The following is a 23069-nucleotide window of genomic DNA, read 5'->3' as shown; positions in this document are numbered from 1 at the left end:
TAAAATTTGGGTTTTCGTTGAAGAGGATTAGAACATTTTCAGAGATTTTCTATTAACAATTATCTCTTTGATAAACTTAATCTCAATTGACGTCTAAGTGGTCCAGGGGGTTGGGCTTGGACCTTAATATCCGGTTGATAGCATTTCCTCAATGGGCTCTTTACAATTTCCCACTGCGCCCCTTAATCTTTGATCGCTGTTGGCCTTGACCCTTCCAATGGAAGAATGCTTTTGCATGGACAGTTAAATGAATGGATGATTGATTGAATAGTTTCAATCTTATAAATTTGTTAAATTTGGATGAAACAAATAATCTTATTAGTTTGTTCCTTCAATTCAACTTCTGTTATTTACTAAATTCAATGTTTGGCTATTGTGTTGACAACAATAGAAACTTATCTTATCTTATTTTAATATCTATTTTTAAAAGAAGTACAGTACTATGATCTATTTTTTAAAAACAAAGATCTGCGATAAACTGAATGATAGGAAATTGCACAAAAAATACTTTGTACAACAATTCGTTTGTGAAATTATCATTTAATTTAATGCTTTACTGACAGGTTTAAGTACATCCTGAGGTAAAAACACGCTTTAAAATGTTCAAGTTTCTAATTACTAAAACAGCATACCATCCGTGAATTATCTTTTTTCCACTTTTGTTAAAGTATTTTATTTCAATTTGTATTGTATTATTATTATTATATAAAATAATTAGTGATTGTTTATAGTAGTTTGCAGTAATAGTCACTTTTTTGTTCCTTTAATTAATTTACTATTAATGTCTTGTCTTGTCTGAGTTGCTGAATTATGAGGTTTGAAACATAAATTGAATTTTCTAAATGTCGTACCATACTCAAGAAAACTTGAGCGTATCAGTTGATATGTTGTGCGCATAGGTGAGTATTTCATTACCATTAAAACTGGGTGACTTGCTTAAAAGTCACAGTTTTCACTTAAATATGAAGTTTGTTCAACGAATGGGCAATATATCATCTACAGATTAATCTATAACGATCTTCGCTAGGAATTTCACGCTTGCTTCAAATAGACTTAATAACGAATTTATCTACGATAATAGCATTCTTAATCTTCTGGGGGAATGAATAAGGTCTCCTTCCTATACAATATTTTCAATCAATATCAAATGTATGTTTACTGTACTTGTGTTCTTTTATATTTTGAAAAAGTATTGGAATTTGATTTTTTTTAATACCTTCTCCGATAGTAAGTCACAAAATTCTATTTTTTTTTATTTGGACTTAATAAAAAATGTCAATATAATATAAGCATTTATACAACATTAAAATATGCCAAGATGTGATTCAATATATTTATTAAACTCCACTAAAATTATTTTTTATAGGTTAATTACATTCATAAAACAAGATACACTTTCCAGAAAATCAGATACACTTTCTAAAAAAATCAGTTGAATGGGTGAGTCCAAAGGTGTCCTGTTTGGGAAAGAGTACAATCAAAGTTTAACAATTATTTTAACCAGTTTTGTAAAAGGTCATTTGGATTGGACCTTGAACACAACTTAAAACTGGAAGATATTCTTTATTTAAAGCCAACAAGATTACAGTAAAAAGATAAAGTAGGGGAAAGAATACAAGTGAAAAACATTGTTTATGTCCTTGTAATAGTTTAATACTATTCTATTGCAACATAGAAGGCTTTGCCAAGTCATTTGTTTAAAGACGATAATTAAGATTATTCAATATGCTCAAGAATAATTCAAATTCAAATTTTGAACTAAATATAGTACAAATTGGCCAAGTAAAATTAATTACAGTATTCAACACAAATGATATTAGATTTATAATGACAACTGTCAGTTGCTTTAATTAAATTAGTGAATTGTGTGATTATAAAAGCTAAAATATTTCCTTCCCACCCTTTATACTGTCATTGCTAATATAATAAATAATTTGCATGGGCTCACTACAATAGTAATTAGTATGTTCTCACCCTTTATTTTCACAAGTTCTTTTTTCCTTAATTTCAGAAACCTTTTATTTTCACAGGTTCTTTTTTTCCCAGACCTTTTATTTTCACAAGTTCATTTTTTTCTTTACTTCAGAAATGGTTTTCAATTTTCAAAATAAAATCATGGGATTCAATTCTTTTATAAAGTACCTGATAATTTTCTATTTATTTCTAATATGGGAAATCAAGTATTTACTATGTAAATAATTGGTTTCTATGTGATATATATATATAGCTAAAAAACTAATTCTGTTATAGTAATATTGAACATAGTATTCCTTCCATACCTTACTCATTTTTTCAAATTTTGTCACGCTATATGGCGAATCATTAAATTGGAATTAAGAAACAAATTTGAAATTTGAATCCTTTAGAAGAACTTCCGTTTGCCCCATTTAATGTTAAAATAAAGGAAATGTTGTTGGCTTTACCCAGTTTTCATAAACTTTTGGGAATTCATGAAAATTGCTGACTAAAATAAAAACGAATAGAAAACGAAACGATAAAATTATAACCTATATTTTAAAAAGGTTAAATATGGAATTTATCAACATGTCCCCCTTGTTGCTTATCAACATGTCCCCCTTTTTGCTTATCAACATGTCTCCCTTTTAGTTTTATCAACGAAGTTCTCTATATTTAACTATTTAAATTAACATGTATAATCATGTAATTCAATTAAAGATATAAGATAACTGATAGTTATATTAAATTTTTGCTAAAGATTCAACATTTTGAAGTAAAAACAGTAGAATGAATAAAAAAAATATTATATGTTACATTGAACAGAACGATTCACACCTCCGTTATACAATAAGCTTGCACACTTACACATTATAGAACATCACACAAACTGCCAAGATTTTGAATTGAATTAAAATGTTGATATGACTATGATTTTACGATGACGTGTTTTTTTTGCTTTTGTTGGTTTTTATTAAGTAGTACAAAGCTGAATACTATAAACAACAATTCCTTTTTCTTGTCATATCCCAAACGGATTAATTGTCTTTCAAACAAAATAATAATATTGACATTTTATTAAATTTTGCTTTCATTATTATTAATCTACATTTTGTTTTGTATTAAAATTGAATAAATGTTTAGTTGATTGAGATATCATTGTCATGTAAAACAAATGTACAACATATAAAATCATGATAAAAACATCATGTATCAATATTATTCATATGGAGAGTTTGCTGTACCAGAATTTCTAAAGTACATTTTAAATGGTGTCTTTACTTTTAAAAGAAATGACCAACCATTCCCTTGACCTCATCCTATAAGTCCCAAGGGGTCAATTTGCCACAAATGATATAGCAACACACCTTCACTTTTAAGAATGATCTTGTTGGTCAAAGTATGGGCAAGCTGTTCACATCATTATAAAACAAAATATAGCATGACATTTGAAGGTCTAGTCTGGGCAGGGTGACCCTCTATTTGAAAGTAAAGGGACACAAAGCCATCACATGACCTTAATTTAGCCTTTAGGCCCATTGGATCTTGTCGGGCCTTCCAGGTGAGCCAGCATGGGGGAAATCACTAAATTACATACTTTCTCTCACACTGACACAGGGAAATTAATGTTTTTAGTATATACAGTATATAATAATAAGCTGCCACAACATTCTTCTTGTACTAAACAATTTCGTTGGCAGGTTTGATACATGTGTTATAAGTTATAGGAAAAGATCAAATAACATATACAAATTGATATGTAAATTGATAATGAAAAATCAGAATATATTTTTGTTTGAATACATAAAAAATGTTTGTGTTAACACGAACAGAGAACTGAAAAAAACTTTTAATCAATGTTCTCCGATGTTTAAAACAAATGTTCAAGACATGAATATACTATGATGTGAAATTATAACCAGTAGGCCTATATAATCTTTCTGAAAAAAATTAATTAAATATTGTGTTGTCTTATAAGAGGAAAAAAGTCTATGAATAATTCCCAGTAGTCTGAAAAAGGAGCAGGTGCAATCAAGGCTACGTACCCCCTCTGCTGTTATTAGATACCGAGATTTGATATCAAAGATACTTGATGGGTTTTAAATAATCTCATGTTACGAGATCAGGCATACCCCATGTGGCATACACCCTACACCAAAAAACCAACAAAAACCTGGATCAATGTCACTGTTGTTGTGTGCGAAAACGCACAAAACATGGCCAAAACAGCTTACCTTTCGCATATTCCATCATACATAATACCCTTTTCTAATTACGATGGGGGAAGGTGATACTAACAAGTGAATAAAACAGACAAACTGTACACTCTTTTTTCCCCACATTTAAAAAGCGCCCAAGAAATCATTCATTTTGCATGTTAGCTTAGGATTTTAAAGTTAGTTTAGTTTTTACGTAGACAAAGCAATGCACATTTTTGTCAAGCATAAAATCATTTCTGTTGGAAGCTGTTTTCCAAAATGTGAAATCTCACCATCGTCAGCAGTAAAAAAGACTTCCATTAAATCCTTTGTGTACCTCCTCAAAATGAAACAAACTGCACAGACACACCCACATCTTATTTCAACACTACTTCTATTTCTGGGAAATGGCGGGGACGGATGATGGGAAGAAGGAAATAAACAACAGAATAAACACAGTGCTACTTAAACACTCTTTAACCTTTTCCTTATTAATACTTCTTATCTGTTAGAAGCATCAAATTGCAGTAATGCTTCTGTCTCGATCTCTGTGATTGGATAAAAGTTGTTCTCTAGTAGAAATGATTAAAAACACTTCACACACCACTTTCTCAGACTTAAGGTTTTATGGATTTAGCTTATTATTAAATGTATTACATTTACTCAATTGATTTGTTGTTTTAGTTGAGAATTCCTCTAAATAAATTGTATTTTTAAAACCATATTTTCACATGAAACAATGAATACTGTGTACAGTAATATATATGATGAAACCAGACAAGAAAGTTTTATGTGGGTATTGGTTCAACATTAGTTTTAAAATAATGAACTAGTTTTCCTTCAATAATATACTAGCAATCCCAATAATCTTTGATTTTAAACCCATTTCCTCATGTTGTCCGAATACTTTACGTTTCCGACAGTCATTTCTGACTTGCATCCATTCCTGCTGTTCTAGTGGTTAATTCATGGAACCTTATCAAGACCCCCTTTGGTACATATTTACAAGGTCAATTGTAATGAGTTTTCAAACTCTCTAATTTTTCCCTAGCTGATTAGAGAATACTCAAGGTGGGCTAAGTTTTACCTTGACAGTGTATTAATGGAAAACTGATCCCTCTAAAGACAGGCCTTGGTTCACTTGTTAGTTCACTGCAACTAAACCATGGATGGAGGCCTACAAAGAATACTTCAACACTTACACTTTAAAGTTGGTATTGATAAGTAGCACAGATTTCCCCAAAGATTGAGAAAAGTAAGAAGTGACATTGACAAACTAATAATTACAGAGTGATTATTAAATATTTATCAGGATGTTCGATTAAATTAAATACATTAAATATTTAATTTGGTGTTAGGCAATTATTTTTTTTAATAAACGCAGATCACATATTTTTGGCTAAGTTGTTCTACAGTATATTTTGATGTTTTTGTTTATCCTTAAAATTATCTGTACTTTGTAATGTTTATTTGACCTGTGCTATATATTACTTATTTTACTGTACTTCTAACATTGAACGGTAAATTACAACAATATTAATATATATATTATTATTAATAATCATATGATTGTCACTAGGGGATATTAATAATTGTTTACATGCTTTCCAGAAACCCCCTGAAGCCATCACAATCAACAATATCATTTTTTTTTATTGCGATGTTTCCTTTTACACACATAATCAATAATTCTTGTTTTAAATACAGTAGCCCACTTAGATTTGCCTACATTGTTCTTTACCATGCAGAAGAGGTATTTCTGAAATATAATTTAATAAATTGTATTTCTGAAATATAATTTAATAAATTGTATTTCTGAAATATAATTTAATAAATTAAAAAAGGGTAAAATTCACTTATATACAGCTTGAGTTTCTATTGTAATTAATAACTCCTTGTTATATAACGAACATTACAAATGTAAATTCAAATGCAAATTACTGAAAAATGACAATGCTGTTGATATCAGTGCCTGGCTGGATCTCAATGGAGATATAAATAAAATAAGCAAAAAGCTAAATCAAAACGATAGAAAACTGGCAGAAAAAATTGGGGGAGACACTAGCTCTTCGTTTTAGTGCAAGTGAGAGTACTTGGACAAGATTACGTTGTGTTATACAGGGAGCTGTAGTACAGTAAAATTTGTAAAATCACCTGCTTTTATTTATTGTACATAAACATAATCTATTTGGCTAAATGAATATTAATTTAAATATTTGAACAACAAATTGTGATTTTCCTCTCTATTTCCAAGCAGTTGTGGACTACCAATGAATTTGATAACAATGTTTGATTAATGATATAAAATATGAATAAGGATGAGCAAAAATTTCCATCTTTAATCCATTTGCAGTATGAAATAAATACTACCATGGGTCAACGACATCACATAGGAAAGTAAACAACGCAGTAAAGTAGGTCACATGTTCATCTCTCAGACAGTTTCATTTTCAGTCTTGTTTCTAAGCTAGGCCTGGTAATCTTTCTTATCTTCCACATTAAAACTAGCTCATTGTACATCAATGGTAATGCTCCTGCCTCCTTAAACACGGCTAACTTTCTCTCCCCCAATCTATATCTACGGAAAGATTATACATCGTTTCCATCATGTTTTAAAAAACTTACTTTTATCTATGTCACTGGTGATGTCGTCTTCGTTTGAATTCATTTAAAATTAACTATTTTATCTCTCTGGTCCATACTTCCATCTTGTATGTATACGACATACATTTTCCAATTTATCTTGATATAAATAAGATTTTGTTTTATACCTGTATACGATCACATCTAATGCCTTCTTAAAATGCAGTTTACTCCAAAAATATCTATATCTCTGATTGAAGCATTTTGTTGACATAAATTCTGCCATTTCTTAGAGATAGTGTTTATAGAACATTTTTTGTATCTGTCTGACATGGTTTATTCAACTCAATATAGAGATTCTTCACATTAGTAGTACTTTATCTTAAGTAAGAATCAAGTGGGTCATGGAACGTATGTGTAATAAATGTAACAAATAGCATCAACATCATCAAAGGTAACTGCCCTCCTTACAGCTGGTATAAACCAACATAAATAATCCCCCCTTTTTTCATTGCTAGTTACATTTGGGTACACCTACTGTACAAAGACGCTATAGTATATTGTATTTTGAATTTTAAGCACCCTGATACTAGAGAACTGGCATAGAGAACCGGAAACTTTTTAATAAAATCTGTTCTGTTGTTCACAAAACCTGAACACCACAGGATAAACATTTTTTTTCTCATAACAACATTCATCAATTTATAATAAAATCGTAGCCGATTAATTCTGAATGGTCATTATCACTACGCAGTCCCAACGACCCTAGTATAAATCAACTCTCTGAAGGCCCCATCGTGAAATCCAGATGGATAGGCATTAACAGTTATTACAGTTTAATGTGAGGAAGTCCCCAAATTTTCGCAACCATAGAAAAAGATCCAAATAGTCCAGTAAATATGTATGAGAAATAATTGCAAAAACAATTTTACAGAAATTTCCTTTAAACAGGTCAGATGAGATGTCTGATAGGTAGGATAGGTTTGTGGTGGTCAAGGTTAGCTTACAATATTAACCCCTAAATACCACATGAATGGTCAAGCATCACAATTATTTTCCCAGCTTACCACTGTGCTTTATCCAAGGATAAGATATCAAGTTTTTATGAAATTTTAAACCGATTGTGGGCTGACGAAAACAAAGGAAGGTGCAAAGTCACCAGAAAAAGTTTAAAATAAACAATTTACAAAACTATACATTTTGTACATAAATAAAAAAAATGTAGCTGCAAAAAATAAATAAACAACAGTATTTTAGTAGTGTTTTAGCATGTTTTAGGATGAAAAATTAGTTTTAAGATCTTTTATTATATTAAATGGTAGTAACTATATAAGTTTATTGAAAATATGCTTTTAGAATAGCCGCACGCACATATTATAATTTCTTAATTTAATGTAGTAAAAATATGCTAATTGGTCACTCTGTAAAGAGAGAGCCAACGACAACTTCCGGATGTCAACAGTGGAGACCTTTCACCTACAATGTTGTAGAACATTAATGACCTTTGTTAATAGTGAATCATCCAATTTAGCTTATTGAGATATTTAGTGTTTAGAAGGTTCTATTTAAGATTAGCATTTAGTAAAATCGCTGTCTCCATAATTAGATAGCTGGTCATTTGTACAGTATTAGTACATTTATAGCAATACACATCTCTGCTCCTGGTTGTCATTTTTCACATTTACAACACTATACCATTTCCTTATTAACAGTATGTCTATTTAATATTGCAAACTACATCATGATTTACTTTACTAATACTATAGCTAGAATTAAGTAATCAAGATGGTAGATAGATAGACATTAGCCAGTAACACTTTCTTACTATTTATTTTAATGGGTGTTAACAAAATCCATTGTGTGAAGTTAACTACTGTGAGGTTTAATCAAAGAAACACATCTGTCATATTAGGGCAAAGTGTTTAATCATAATTTAGGGAATACCACTAAGGATATAGATACTGCTCCCCTTTCCTGTTGGGTGGGGCTCTTCCTTATTAGGATGTTTGATCTAGTCGCTCAAATCGCAATAGGAAATGATTCTCCCCATTATTTGCCTTTTAAAGAGGTCAGTAAACGTAAACAATAAAACATAACAATACTTCATAAAAAGATTGATCAAGCTTCAATTTCTGGAATTAGCTTTATTTATACGTTATTTTCAATTTTCTTTGCCAAGTAAATTTTATTCTGCCAATATTGTTTGGTGATGATTCTCGCTGTTTAATATATCATGAGCATTAATCAGGACATAGAGATAATGCACATTATTGGTGGTGAAGCAGAACTGTTCTTCTCACCTTGAGACATCTTAATTATTTCTTCCCCACCTGCTTCTAATAAAATCCACCTGTTATTTAAAGTAATATCTAATGAGACCCTTGGCTTGGATTCGAAAAGACTACCATTATTTCCAAAGACAGAATGCGTGAAATCGGCATAGACGATGCTTTACAGCTAGGGGACGCTAGAATATGTCTCGTAGGAATAATATTATAGTAAGGGGTGGTTGGGGATCAAGTTATACTAATTATAATCAAGACCCACGAGTCGTCTCCTACGCCTCATCTGAAGATTTAATATCAAAACTTGTAAGACTTTATCAACGTAGTGAACTAAGAGACATAGCACTACTTTTCACGGATCACATCTTCTTCACACACATCACTGTACACAGGGGATAATTTCCTCGTAAGAATTTACCAACAAATTGTAAATCACCTCAAACCATGCTTAATTAATGCAACAACGCAAAAAAATCTTTTGAAGGTGTTATTATTAATTTGCTAAATCCGGTGGTTATTATTTTTTCAATTTTCGTGAATGCAAGTAAACATGATTTTCATTCTTTATAAAGCGCTGTATACACTATCAAACTTGTGTAATGTACCCAAATAATACTTTAATATGGTATTGATATGACATCATCATGTCCATATATGTGCACATCACATTTGTTTGTCACATAAAGTTTGATAGTGTAGACAGAGCGTTAGTCTGCAATAGGTTCTCTTTGAAATTCATGATAAAGTTGTACTGGGCAAAGGTGCACAGGTTCACCATGGAGGAATAGTTTAGACTAAACTATTAAATTTGTCCATGGGTTCACCAAGTATATATCGTTATGTTTGCTTAATTAATTAAAACAAATATGATACAATACAACTAATATGATGATTTCTTCTTTTTATACTTTTTTTTTTACATTGTTGTATTAAATTAGGATACTGTATGAACCATGTACATATTCAATACAATTTTTGCTAACATCAAAAGAGAAATCAAATTGAAAATGATGGACTTCGCTGCTTACCAAGAAAAATGTGATGGTTATTCCCGCTTGATGAGTTGTGATAAAGCTTCACGTAATTGATTTATTTCTGCTTTCAAACCGGCATTCATTTCTCGTTCCTAAAAGACAAAAAAACGTAGATAATATTTTAGTGGTTTTTTTTAGGGTAAAAGTTAAAGAAAGGATGTTACCAGAAGATTTTATATTAAAAAGACATAAAAGTATATTTTATATATAACATTGCACTGATATGACTTGAAAGGATGAAGGGCTAGTGTTGCCCGAAAGCTCTGCTAATTTTTCTGGCTGTTTTACTTTATCGTTTTGATTTAGCTTTTTGCTTATTTTATTTTGAATCTCCATTGAGATCCAGCCACTGATGATACCCACAACATTGTCATTTTTACAGTAATTTGCCTTTGGATTTATACATAATATTATATACAATATGTATCTGAAACTATAAATATTGATTTGACTTGTTTAAAGAATGGAAATTAATAAGTTGTTTAAGTTAATTAATTAAACAATCTTGGTGAAACTGCCTTACAATGTGTGGTGTAGTTTATTCTTTTTAAAATAAAAATGCAAAATGCAAATTATTATAAAAAAAATATATTGAATAAAAAATTAAGAAAAACCAAATGTTATATCAATCCTGAAAAAGGAACACACAAGGAACTGGAATAAAAAAAATGTCAAACGATACAAGTTTCTTGGTTTCATAAAATTAATGTTTCTTTTTACGGGCTGTTTTTATGCATGGTCCTTAAATGTAGAAAATGCTAAATAATCAACAGAAAATAGCTTATCAAAAACTTTAACAAACAAATGATAACAAACTTCATTCAATAAATGTTTAAATTCACAATAAAGACCAGTGTTTATTTCAAATGAAGTGGAAGCTTTTAGACTTCCTGGACAAGAAAGGCTAGATAATTTATTAAAATTCTATATTGTTTCCTTAGTAAAAGAAAACAATGAACAGAATAAGGTTTATCAGGGACACCACATGTCACAAAAGGTGATTGACATTTCATATTTCCCCTTCACAAGTTCTGTAATGTGAGGGTATTTACGAATTTTAGAAGCTGATAAATTCTCCAATTCCCTTGTTAATATTAGTAAGTTTTAATTTAATTTTTAATAACCTGATCAAAGGTGATTCAGTTGGACTACAGTTGAGTTTACTGTAGTATGTTATGAATAAGAAAGGAGCATTTATTTATTTATTCAATTTTCTGCCATACACAATACAAAGAAGACAAAAGAAGTATAAAAGGCAAGGAATGAACAAACAGGTGCTAAACACCAATGCTAGTTGGTCAACCCAAAACAGAGTACAGAAAAAAGAAATAAACAAAACCAAACAAATTATGTTCTACAATTAACGCATCTACAAGAAAGTGACCAACTGCACACATTTTCAATATCAAAATTATTTTTAAAATAAATATTTAAATAATTTAATAATTGTATCTTTTATGAATTTTTATTTCCAGTATAGCAATTATATGTTATTTTCATGCTAGAACCAATGCTACACAAGGCTCCTATCTGTGCTTGGATTAAAATACCATAACCTTGTTCCTTTTACCCATTAAACAAATCTTATAATAAAAGTTGTATTATATAGTGTGGTAAGTACTTAAATGCCTGGGGATTGGGCAGATACTAAAAATCATCTCTTTTGTGGCCGCCATTAAAATCTTATTATTTAAAACGAAGGACACATTTCCAAAAACAGTTCTCATGTAACATTAAATGATTCGGTAGTCGAGATTTCATTGTTCTATGAACATATCCTGTTGGAAATCTATGGAGATTTTCATGGTCGTCTGATGGGGAGCCTAAGGAGGCGGCTTAGCAAGGGTTTGAAGCAAAAAAGCTGTTCATTCAAAGCCTAAACAAAGATTAATGGCAGGCCTACAAGGACCAATCAAATTCACTTAATTACAAGGTCATATAGTAACATTAAAAATCACATAATATAAAACAGATTGTTTTAATTATTAAATGTAATATATTTAATTCAATAAAGAACAATTAGATTGTAAATGTAAATGGCAAAAAGTTAATTTGGAAAATTTATAAATTAGGATTTATATCATTGTTATTATTAGAAAAGAAGAAATTAACAAAGTATCCATTGGATTATGCTATTTTCCAATGGTCATTTTTGTTTATCTTGTCATCAGACCGATTTCCAACCCTCTAATTTAAATGGTTTAACCCGAAAGAAACTATTCTGAGAAATTCTGTATCATATTTCATCGATAATGAGAAATATGAATTTTTAATGCCATACCATCAATAGTGAAATTATATATCATGATCTTTCAACAAATTATCTGAATAATAGGTGTTGAAATAGTAATCATATTGACTCCCCCTTTTTAAGAATGGTATAGTCCAATCAAGCAATCCCCCAACAGTGTGTAGTCCCCAATTGACCAGGTAAAATGACCATGCATTACTAACAGGATGGAATCAACCTTGAGGCATACAATTAAATCTAGGCCTGGACAAAGGATACTCTATGGTGTAAACTTTTACAGATATACTTAAAATGCCCAGTGGGCAGCTGGCTCTAATGTAAAAGGTCATTTTGACCACATGCATTGGCCTAATTCCGGTTTAATTTTCCACAGCGCATCCCCCTCCATGCTCATCCATATTGTTTGTAGTAATTTCCAATCCATATGGTATTTTTAACAACAGACTTGGTTAGTGTTTATACCAACAAGAATAGTTAAGTTATAGCTCAAAGTAGACATAATGGTATGTTCAAATTTCATGAATAAAGGATCTCAAATTACTGACTAACTTGGATTATTATGCCTGTAAAATATACAATTATCCTCTGGGTTCAAAGTCATAATAATATCCCACAAATAACATATTAAATTTCATAAGAATAATACCTTAGTTAATGTGCCTTTTCTTAACTTCCTTCTTATTAACCCCTTCTCTCCCTCCCCCTTTTTATTAATGGAAACCAGGTCATGCTTGTGAACTTTGTTTGTGTATATTTCATTTTCAATGTGATATTAATACCTAAGGGCTTTGGCATTACACCAAAGAAGGAGGGTCTATTGGACTTTCTAGTGATACTGGTTAGGACGCAGTGGCCTTTCACTTTTCAGGGTTCTTCTAGGCAAGTTTCAGGTGCTGGGGAAAGGGCAGAGTGGTCTTCTGGGATAGGCAATGAGGACAACTAGAAATTGTTAAGATCTTTTCAATAAATCACAGTAAACAATAGAAAGTTTAGGCCTGTCTTTGTTCTCTCTAATGAATGATGAACACAAATGGGTTGTATAGTTACAAGAGTAGTAGAAAGATCTTACAGTATAAGGACTGGTGTTTTCCATATTAAATACAAAGTTATTTAATTTATCTATTTGAAGAAACAGAATTTTGTTTTTAAAAAATGCTTTGATTTCATGAATACTTTTCTTCTCTGTTTTCTGAATTTGATAACCAACCAATTCAATAAAAGAAGTCCCTGAATACAATGAACATAAAATAGAAAAACTTCCTCAAACGCCCATAGTGATTGTATTGTTCTTGTAAGTGGTTCTAAGAAACTTTTGTTTCGTTTTTGGTACTAACATTCTTATTGACATCCTGAATAACAAAGCACAGTATATCATTAGATATCCTATCCTTTATTGTGTGGTATAATACAGGGTAAGACCCTAAAGAAAAGGATTCAAAATTGTTATAAGAAATTTAAATTTAACAAAATACTGTTAATATGAACAGAAAAAATGACAGTATTCCATAGAAACACAACACAGTAAATCAAGTGCAAATTTTGAGTTGTTTTCTCTCTTTGATATTTGACAGATTGATGGCATAAATTGATGTATGTTATTATAGTAAGCATATCAACATTGAAATAAAAGGTCTACCTATAAATTAAATAACAGGCTGAGATGGGCAAACCTATTCTACCATCATAGGCAATTATTAATTAAAGACTGCAACCATAAAATCATGTCAAAAATTGATCACATTAGTAAGGACCTTAAGCATGTCTACACTATCAAACTTTATGTGACAAAAAAAGTTTGATGTGGCCAAACATGGTAGTGATATGCCCAAATATGGTAGTTATACGACATCATCATGCCATATATTATATACATTTTTTTGTCACATAAAATTTGATAGTGTAGACAGAGCTTTATGCTGGTTTCTAGTATCTCCACAGGAACTACTACATTATACTTAAATCTTATCAACTTCTTATTGTTTCCTTTCTATTCTTAAATTAATGGGGCCAACTTACTAAAGGATATTGCCCTTCAATTGTTACTTCCACCGGACCAAGAATGATTAAAACTTGTAGGGGTGGATCAACATTTTTTTTATATATAGGGGAGGACTACGTGTAAACATATTATATTAAGTCAAAATCAAAACATTGTTCATAATTTCATTTTCGCTGTAAAAAGGGAAAAGCGCACACCCCTGGATCCACCCCTTGTTCTACCCACTGGATCCACCCACTGGATCCACCCCTAGTTATACCCACTGGATCCACTCCTTGCTCTACCCACTGGATCCACCCCTAATTCTACCCACTGGATCCACTCCTAGTTATACCCACTGGATCCACTCCTAGTTATACCCACTGGATCCACCCCTTGTTCTACCCACTGGATCCACCCCTAGTTCTACCCACTGGATCCACCCCTAGTTATTACCCACTGGATCCACCCCTAGTTATACCCACTGGATCCACTCCTTGCTCTACCCACTGGATCCACCCCTAGTTCTACCCACTGGATCCACCCCTAGTTCTACCCACTGGATCCACTCCTAGTTATACCCACTGGATCCACCCCTTGTTCTACCCACTGGATCCACCCCTTGTTCTACCCACTGGATCCACCCCTAGTTCTACCCACTGGATCCACCCCTAGTTCTACCCACTGGATCCACCCCTAGTTATTACCCACTGGATCCACTCCTAGTTCTACCCACTGGATCCACTCCTAGTTCTACCCACTGGATCCACCCCTAGTTCTACCCACTGGATCCACCCCTAGTTGTACCCACTGGATCCACTCCTAGTTCTACCCACTGGATCCACCCCTTGTTCTACCCACTGGATCCACCCCTTGTTCTACCCATTGGATCCACTTGTTAAAAATGCTTTATGGATATAAATTTAATTCAAATTATATTTTTTTTATAAAAAATATAGCAAATTTGTTTATTGGGAGATGTTACAGTATTTTAATTTAAATACAGTTTCTAATTACCGTATGACTTTGTAAAAGTGTCCTAAAATCTATATTAGAATAGCACTGAGCTATCTCCTCCTAAACCGCAAGTTCAATACTAGCGCCTTTGTACCTGCTAGTTATATATTATAGTCATTATTATACCACGATTAAGATGACAATATTTGTGAAAAAGTCACATGAATGTGACACATTTTTCGAGATGAACTTGTGATCAGTTCCCTAGTTTAAAATGCCTGAGCCTATCAGAGGTTTTATTATCTGTGACACTCGCTCTCTTGATTTCACATGGACAATACAACGTACAGTAACAATGAAACATTCACATGAAAATGTCGTGTCGTGAAAGTGTCAAATTGATCTCCAAATCAGCCTCAATGCAAGCCTCTACGGGAAGAAACGCAATTTTCTACAACTCGACGACAGTTAAAAATAAATTTAATTGAATAAGTTGAATAAACAAATACTATGTATGTAGATGAATGAATTTGCTTGCATCATGAATATGAATCTGTTACATATTAAAAATTAGAACTGACTGGGATGTCCCCGAGGTGGTTTAATGCATCTTTTGAATTAGGAACTCTCGGCAGACGAACACAGAATGTAGGTCCCCTAGTCAACCTTTTACTCTTTCTGTTTGCAGGTAATATTCGTCAGTTAACTTGTAATTTGAGTTTCGTATTACCCCCACCTGCTGTATATTAATATGCAAGGCATGTGAGCAGACATAGCTGAGGATTAGCCTATCACATCATGCAAATATATCAATTTGAAGTGGGTGGGGGCAGGCTTGAGTCTAAACAGCACGAACTAACATACTTAATTTAAATGTACAGTAACGCTTTATTATGGTGCAAAATATATGTAACATGTAGTTTATCATTTTTAAGTATGTCCGGTCATGATGCAGAGAAGTTCCAAAATGTCATAAAATCACATTAAAATGTGTGAAATATGTGTGGAACGATGGGTGTTTAGCTGTTCTAGCTTAACTAGAATTAGACCTTTATTTAGACAGTACAGAAGAGAATTTGTCCAACTTTTTTCTCCTTTACCATGCAACCTAGATTGTTTTGATCTAGTTTAAGTAGGGCAGAAGGCGCCTGAGTCCGGGATGACCGAGACACAACTGGTGCTGACAGGGGTTCAATTAGACCGATCCCTGGTTAGCAACAAAGGCGTATCCCCTTACTTCGGTTTGGTTTTTTTTTGGCATGGTTGGAATCCCTTTTATCGTACTAATCGTTTTATGTACAGAGCTTAGAGGTTTCACAACTAGGCGCTATATAAATCCAGGATATTATTATTATTATTAATGGTTTGTATCTGAGGTTTATATTTCAATAGTTTCTTTTTACCTTAGTTAGCTCTACCATAATGATATCACAGTGCCTACATGTTGGACGAATAGTTGGATCCTTTGCGCTGAAAGATAAAATAAACATAAATTAATTAATTTATAAATTTTGTATGGATTACGTGACGTGAAAGCCGACCTTCATGACGACTTCACTTACAAGAAAGAAGGACCATAAAGTCAAAATGAATGAATCCATCCCATCCTATTACACAAGTTTATAATGAAGCCATACTCTAATTAAAGACTGTATCTTTCAATGGTTTTCCTCTATATGCAGACAAAATTATCTGCATAAAAAATGGGTGGTGCTGTATATGTCAAACGCACCACTTTCAGTATTGCAACTATTCTCTTTTCTAAACTACTGCTGTTATTCTGGTCTAGACAAAGTCTAGTAATTCAAAAGAATACAAGATTTTCGTGGAAAAAGTAATTGTGATTCTATTTTGTATAGTTTTGATATTAGTATAGTTTTGAGAAAACAAAAAAAGTAAAAAAATAATTTTAATACTAACACATGTAATTAAAATTGTCTTTTTAAAATGGTTTTTAAAAGACCGACAACTATTTATTTTATATATACTGTATACTACACTTAAGAGGATACTAGGGATAACCCAATGGAATTGCATTGGTCTTTAAAACTAGTCAAATCTAACCATGAAGGAAAATCATAATCAAACTACTATAATATATAAATCCAAAGGCAAAATGACAATGCTGTGGTTATCAGTGGCTGGATCTCAATGGAGACAAAAAAAAGAGCAAAAAGCTAAATCAAAACGATAAAGTAAATAGCCAGAAAAGTTAGCAGAGCTTTCGGGCAACACTAGCCCTTCATCAGTGCATACTGTAATATATATTTATTCTACATCATGCAAAAGGTTTATTTAAAAAGATAAATGAACACTACTGTATTTTTCCATATTTTCATATCTCCAACAAAACTCTAGTGTTTACACACACCGGGGCGCTGACACCAGAGTTTGTTAATGATACGACGGAGGTATATACAAAATGATCTAAAAAATACTAGTTTGATAGTGTAGACGGAGCTTTAAAGGCCTATTTGAATGTAAAAAGACCTTTAACATTAGTAAGCTGTTTTGCAATATAAAATGTCATAACTGTGCGATTACTTTACAATACACTAGCAGAGCCCATGAGTACAATAATAGGCAACAGTAAATGGCCACCAATTATGATTACAATTACATTAAACTTAAAGATATTTTAAAGGTGTTTTTCTGTCCATTTTACATCAGGTCAGTGTGGCAATAAGATAACTTAGTGTTACTGTGTATTTTACTTTGTGTTTTAACATTTTACCGATTTTATTCTATTTTTAATAAGTTGCCATGAGAAAAACCAATTTTAAATATTTCGTTGATGAACTATTTGACAATAAAGTTATCTTGTATCTTGTAACAAAAATGTTTTTAAAGAAATTTGTTGATATTAAAAGCAATTCAAAATTTCAGATCCTCTGACATTTTTATTTTAATCTAATTTTTTTAGCATATCTCAGATAGGATTTAGTAACTAGCATACAACCCCAGATTTACACAAAATGATAAATTTAAAAATATACTATTAAAGCATAATAATATCGCTTGAAAACCGTGACGATGAAGGTTACCATACGAAAAAGCAATAAACTTAAATTGACGACCAATTAAGTTAAAGCGATCGGATAATTCAATTTGGAACATCATTTTTATGTGCGTTAAATTTTTCATAATTTTGCTTGCAAAAAACGAGTACAAAGTTTTATTTTAAAATATTAAGAAACGGTATCAACAAAATATCAGAAATATTGTGAATTTTGTTGTTTAATACTACAATGTCGCACTATATTACTACAATGTCCTACTCTATTATTACAATAGGTTTTGTTAGTGATTTCCCCTTAAACATTTGTTCTGTCCTACATATGCACAATTAACAAACATACAGAAGATTGGAAGGTCGTACAGAATTCTTTTCATTCTTGGAATAAAAGATTGGAAATTGTTGAATAGAGTCTGTCTACAATTTAATGTATTTTTATTGTTAAAATTGAGCTCCCCGTCTTTCTGATCTTTTAAATTGCAATCCCAGTATGCATGTGGGCACAAATTATACCATTATTTCCTCCATGACATTTACGCTAAAAATATTCTCTAAATCCGAAAAATAGAGATTCCTTTTTAAAACTAAACAGATAAAAGCCTACCCCCTTAAAAATAAATTTTAGGTATTTTACATAAAAATATGGGGATAGACTCATTTTATTATAGTAGAGTTGTACAGTACTACTACATAACTTGAATGAATGAAAACCAAATAAAATATTACATATGATAATATATTTCATTGTTATTTTTAATCAAATGTTCATACTTTAATTGTAACTAATATTATTAGGCTTGAAATTTCCATTGAGAAACAGCCTAGCCTGTGATAATTTCACTTTACAGATGACCTGGTTTTACAGAATAAGAAAGCTTAAGGCTTATTTGCATAATTAATTATGCATCACATCATCTGGTGTTTAAGCCCAGCTAAATTAGCTATATTTTATACACTTAAATATATTCATTATACAGTAGTGAACAAAGACAACTATATTAGGCTTTTTGTTGTATGCTGTGAAAAATATTGATTATGTAAATAAACGTGGGGACGTTATAGGAATAACAGATATTTTTAGTATAGAAATGATACGAGACTTTATCGGTGCATTTAGTAGAGTGATTCAGAAATGTTGTTAGCATACAAGTTTCAAGGCAAAATTGCGCTTGTTATACAGGCAATTACAAGCTATCTGTGGAATAAATTGGAAGTGAGTAGCATCTGTAATTTCGAATGTCGTCAACATAATTTGTCTTGCTTCATCGTAAAGGGCAGCTGATCCTAGAACTAGGCTGCTGGAGGAAGGGTCAAAATGCCATACAGCTAGCGACGACACCTTCTCCGATGACCCGACCCAGTTCTGGCAATGCGATCCCCACAGATTGAAAACTTGATCTGCTGTATAAAGACAGTTGTAATTTCACGCCGCTATGACTGGCTGATACAAACAAAACCTATTGCGTATTTTCACTGGCTTGACACAGATATCGTCATACCTTGTGTCTATGATTATAAATAATGTCTTGTACTATAAATGAGTGTTGTACTTACAACATTCATTTCTGTATACTGTACCTAATTATTTTTTCTTTGAGTCAACAGAAAATCAATATTATAACTTCAGTTGTTTTATGTAAAAGTTACAGATCGGTTTGGATTATTTTAAGCATGTTTATAATAAATAATCTGTTTTACATGCATCATACTTAAGTGTAAGTGCTGTACTTAAAGCCCCATGAATGTCAACTTGTATATAATTTAAAATATGTAATTTAAATATATTATAAATAAGTTAGTTCACTAAGATTTCATCAATATTATACTAAATATTATACTTGTCTTAAGGATTTTTTACCGCTCTGCGACATCTAAAGATGCTACGGAATTACTAAACATGTTCTTGGTCGTTTAAAAAATACTACATTATGTGTCATGTTTGGAAGAATTAGAAAATGCCCCAGCATGAATTGTATCGAATTGTTAGGAGATGAAGTACAACAATTTTGACACGGTGGTACTTATAATATAGGTCTATTTTTTTTATAAATATTATAAATGTAAATTTTGTTGAAAATTAGTATACAGTAGGAAGATTATGCGAAAAAATAATATTTTCTTAGAAATGTTAATGGAACAGTTAAATTGGTCTTCTTGCTTTGAATGTCAGCACAATACCAAGTAGTAAACAAGAAATGTACTCAATTAGCAAAGCCATTTGAGTCCCTTTGTATACAATTACTGTATTCAATGAATGAATGATCTGACGAAAATTAATATTAAATATTGCAACCTATAATTTTCTTTGAACCCAAGATTGGTTCAAGTTTGGGGAGAGGATGACAAGCCGTAGTTTACCCCAAATTTTGATGTGGTTTTAAGTCCAAGGTGGACTTGCATCATATGCTAAAGACTTACTAAAACAGAACAATAAAAATGTCATTTGTCACTTCTATTGGTGATAATGACAATTTGGTAAAAATCGTAGGATAGTTTGTATCTGGAGGGATTGTAATACTAGGTAAAGCCAGCCTACATCTTGAGCGAACTTCATGATCAATTACTATTAAAAATAATAAATCACAATGATTTTGTAACCTCAGGTATATAGCTCGTATCCACAGGCTAAAAATTGCGAATAATCATTAAATTAGAGATTTTGAAAAAAATCTACGACTCCAGCTTATAATTTGTGTAAACCCCTAACCCACTTTATATATTATCAACTATTCATTGCTATCGGCTATAAATTCAATGATTTAATCATTAATGTGTGCTACATGTATTTGTATTAAAATCAATGGGCCAGGTGAATAAATTTTGCGACCCTACCCCAATTCTATTTCCTTATGTATAAGAAGTGTTAGTAGTTACAGTAGTACTGTGTGTCAATTTTATTTGCAACAATATTTCTTTGTGTAAACAATGAAACGTGATGTTTAATATTAATAACAAAAAGCAAATTCAACTTTAATTAAAAATGAGACAATAAAAATTATAGGTTTATGAAATAGCGTTGAAAGTTCATGTACATCAGGGTTATCAGTCGAATAGTGCTAATGTAAGAATATTCTATTGTTACATTTATCTGTATGTTGTAAATTAGCTTTGTTTTATTGTATTGAAAGTAACTTGAATCGAAATGATTTCTACTGCAGTTACTGCAGTAACTTCATTATAACTCCACTAACATATGATTTTAGTTGAATTTAACTGCAATAAAACTTGCTAAATAATAAAACAGTAAAACCAATAGTAACAATAAAAGTGTATTTTTTAATAGAAAGCCATACTTGTTTAGTATCCATTCAGTTTGGAAAAAGACACATAAAAATCCCCTTCCTTTTAGTGAGTTAAATACCAGCAAAAATGTCTACAAAAGCCATTAGACTTTATCATGATCTATTCTAAATAGAAAACAAGATTAGCATATTTCAGGGGTTTCTGCTATATGCATTATACAGTAGTCGCTGGAGGCCATTTGGTCAGTGCACAAAAGGGAAAATATTAAATCCCTGTGTGCTACAGATTTCCCATTAATATTTAACAGGGACATTTAAGGGACATCTAACATGATACAGGCATTGTGGCTGTCCCCACATCGCCGTCATCTGGGGGAAATATTCTGGGTATGATAATAAAAAGTCCAGAAATGTTACATTATTAGCTGACGGCACGACCAACTGCAACGCTGTCACTTGTTAATGCTTGGGTATTTTCAGTACAAAAGGGAAATTGGGACACGTTATTATGTAGAAGCTTACGAATCGCAGGGAATAACTAGGTTGTATTACATACGGTAAACGACAAAAGTAACGGGATTAGATGAAGCCAGGTGTTGACGTGTTTATAGAGTAAGAATAATTGGTCGTCTAAAGCTAAGCTTACGTATAAAATCTCAAAATTTAGTGTAGCGAAACAGTCTCTTAAAACGCAGTGCTTTAAGGGTTAATATCTGACCTATGGCTTGGATTAAACAAGTTTATTACCCTGTACTGTACCTTTAATTTTAAATTGATTGATTCTGCAAAGAATTAGTAAGTATATTATCGTCCTTTTAATTATATTTTAGAATGTTGAAAAATGAAACTTATAAAATATCATCGCAACTAACATACATTGTGTATACTTATTAAATATTAAGACCAAAAATAAACCCCGGTTTCAAACCGGTCATCAATTGGAGAAACTTTTAGTATGAAAAAGGAAGCAATAAAAATATTAAATTGTTAGTATTTGAATTGTCGGAACAATAATTTTTAATGTTTGAAAAGTTAAAATTTGAAGGTATAAAATTGTCTTAGTCTTGTTTGTTGACATTTATTATTTTTTTCTAATAAAGTAACGACAGGCACATATATATAGTTTATCTTAAGGTGGGTGAGAAGATTGTAATTTGTAGGAGGTAATACAAAGAGGCATGGCTATAAGAAGCAGGGTGGAATTAAGGGTAGTGTAGTATTTGCAGGCATCAGTAAGATTAACTACTTCAATATGGTTAGTGTAAAAAAAACCCAACATTTAAACAGCTACAAGATTAAACCTAGTAGAAACTAGTATAGACAAATAGTACACTTGAGATTTGACTTAATCTTCAACAGGTGAACGTCTGCATGCAGGACCCTATGGCGGCACATATGCTGCACTAACGACCAAACGGTATTAATAGCAAAAGCAAGGGGCAACAAGTCTAACCCCTTCCCTAATAAATAAACAGTAAAAATACAAAACATAGGATGAGTGCTAAGAAAAAGTCAATACTGAAATGATTTATTTTTTGTTGCAAAACGAATAAATAAAATTTTAAGCGG

The 23069-nt window shown here is 31.5% G+C and overlaps 3 protein-coding genes across 5 annotated transcripts in view; 2 read left to right on the top strand and 1 right to left on the bottom strand.

The window, feature by feature from the left end:
• The window catches only part of LOC144834764 (large ribosomal subunit protein mL44-like), a 186910-nt gene that overhangs the window by 5905 nt on the left and 157936 nt on the right, over window positions 1-23069 (top strand). The gene's annotated exons all lie outside the window — the stretch shown is intronic.
• Window positions 1-23069, top strand: part of LOC144834760 (stromelysin-1-like) — a 203435-nt gene that overhangs the window by 40594 nt on the left and 139772 nt on the right. The window lies entirely within an intron of this gene.
• LOC144834745 (uncharacterized) overlaps window positions 1-23069 on the bottom strand; it is a 35331-nt gene that overhangs the window by 1919 nt on the left and 10343 nt on the right. The window contains exons 3-4 of one of the 2 annotated variants that reach the window (XM_078689655.1): window positions 16646-16712; window positions 10051-10148 (exon numbers count right to left, since the gene is read on the bottom strand). In XM_078689655.1, the coding sequence (XP_078545781.1) occupies window positions 10068-10148; window positions 16646-16712 (148 nt within the window). In that variant the 3' untranslated portion in view covers window positions 10051-10067. Of the gene's footprint in view, window positions 1-8905; window positions 10149-16645; window positions 16713-23069 lie in introns of those variants that run through there. The other variant, XM_078689654.1, reaches the window with a different exon arrangement.

This window comes from Antedon bifida, chromosome 2, assembly GCF_963402885.1.
Source record: "Antedon bifida chromosome 2, ecAntBifi1.1, whole genome shotgun sequence".
Classification (NCBI taxonomy): domain Eukaryota; kingdom Metazoa; phylum Echinodermata; class Crinoidea; order Comatulida; family Antedonidae; genus Antedon; species Antedon bifida.
The sequence above is the reverse complement of the archived record's forward strand: the minus strand, read 5'-3'. Positions and strand labels throughout refer to the sequence as shown.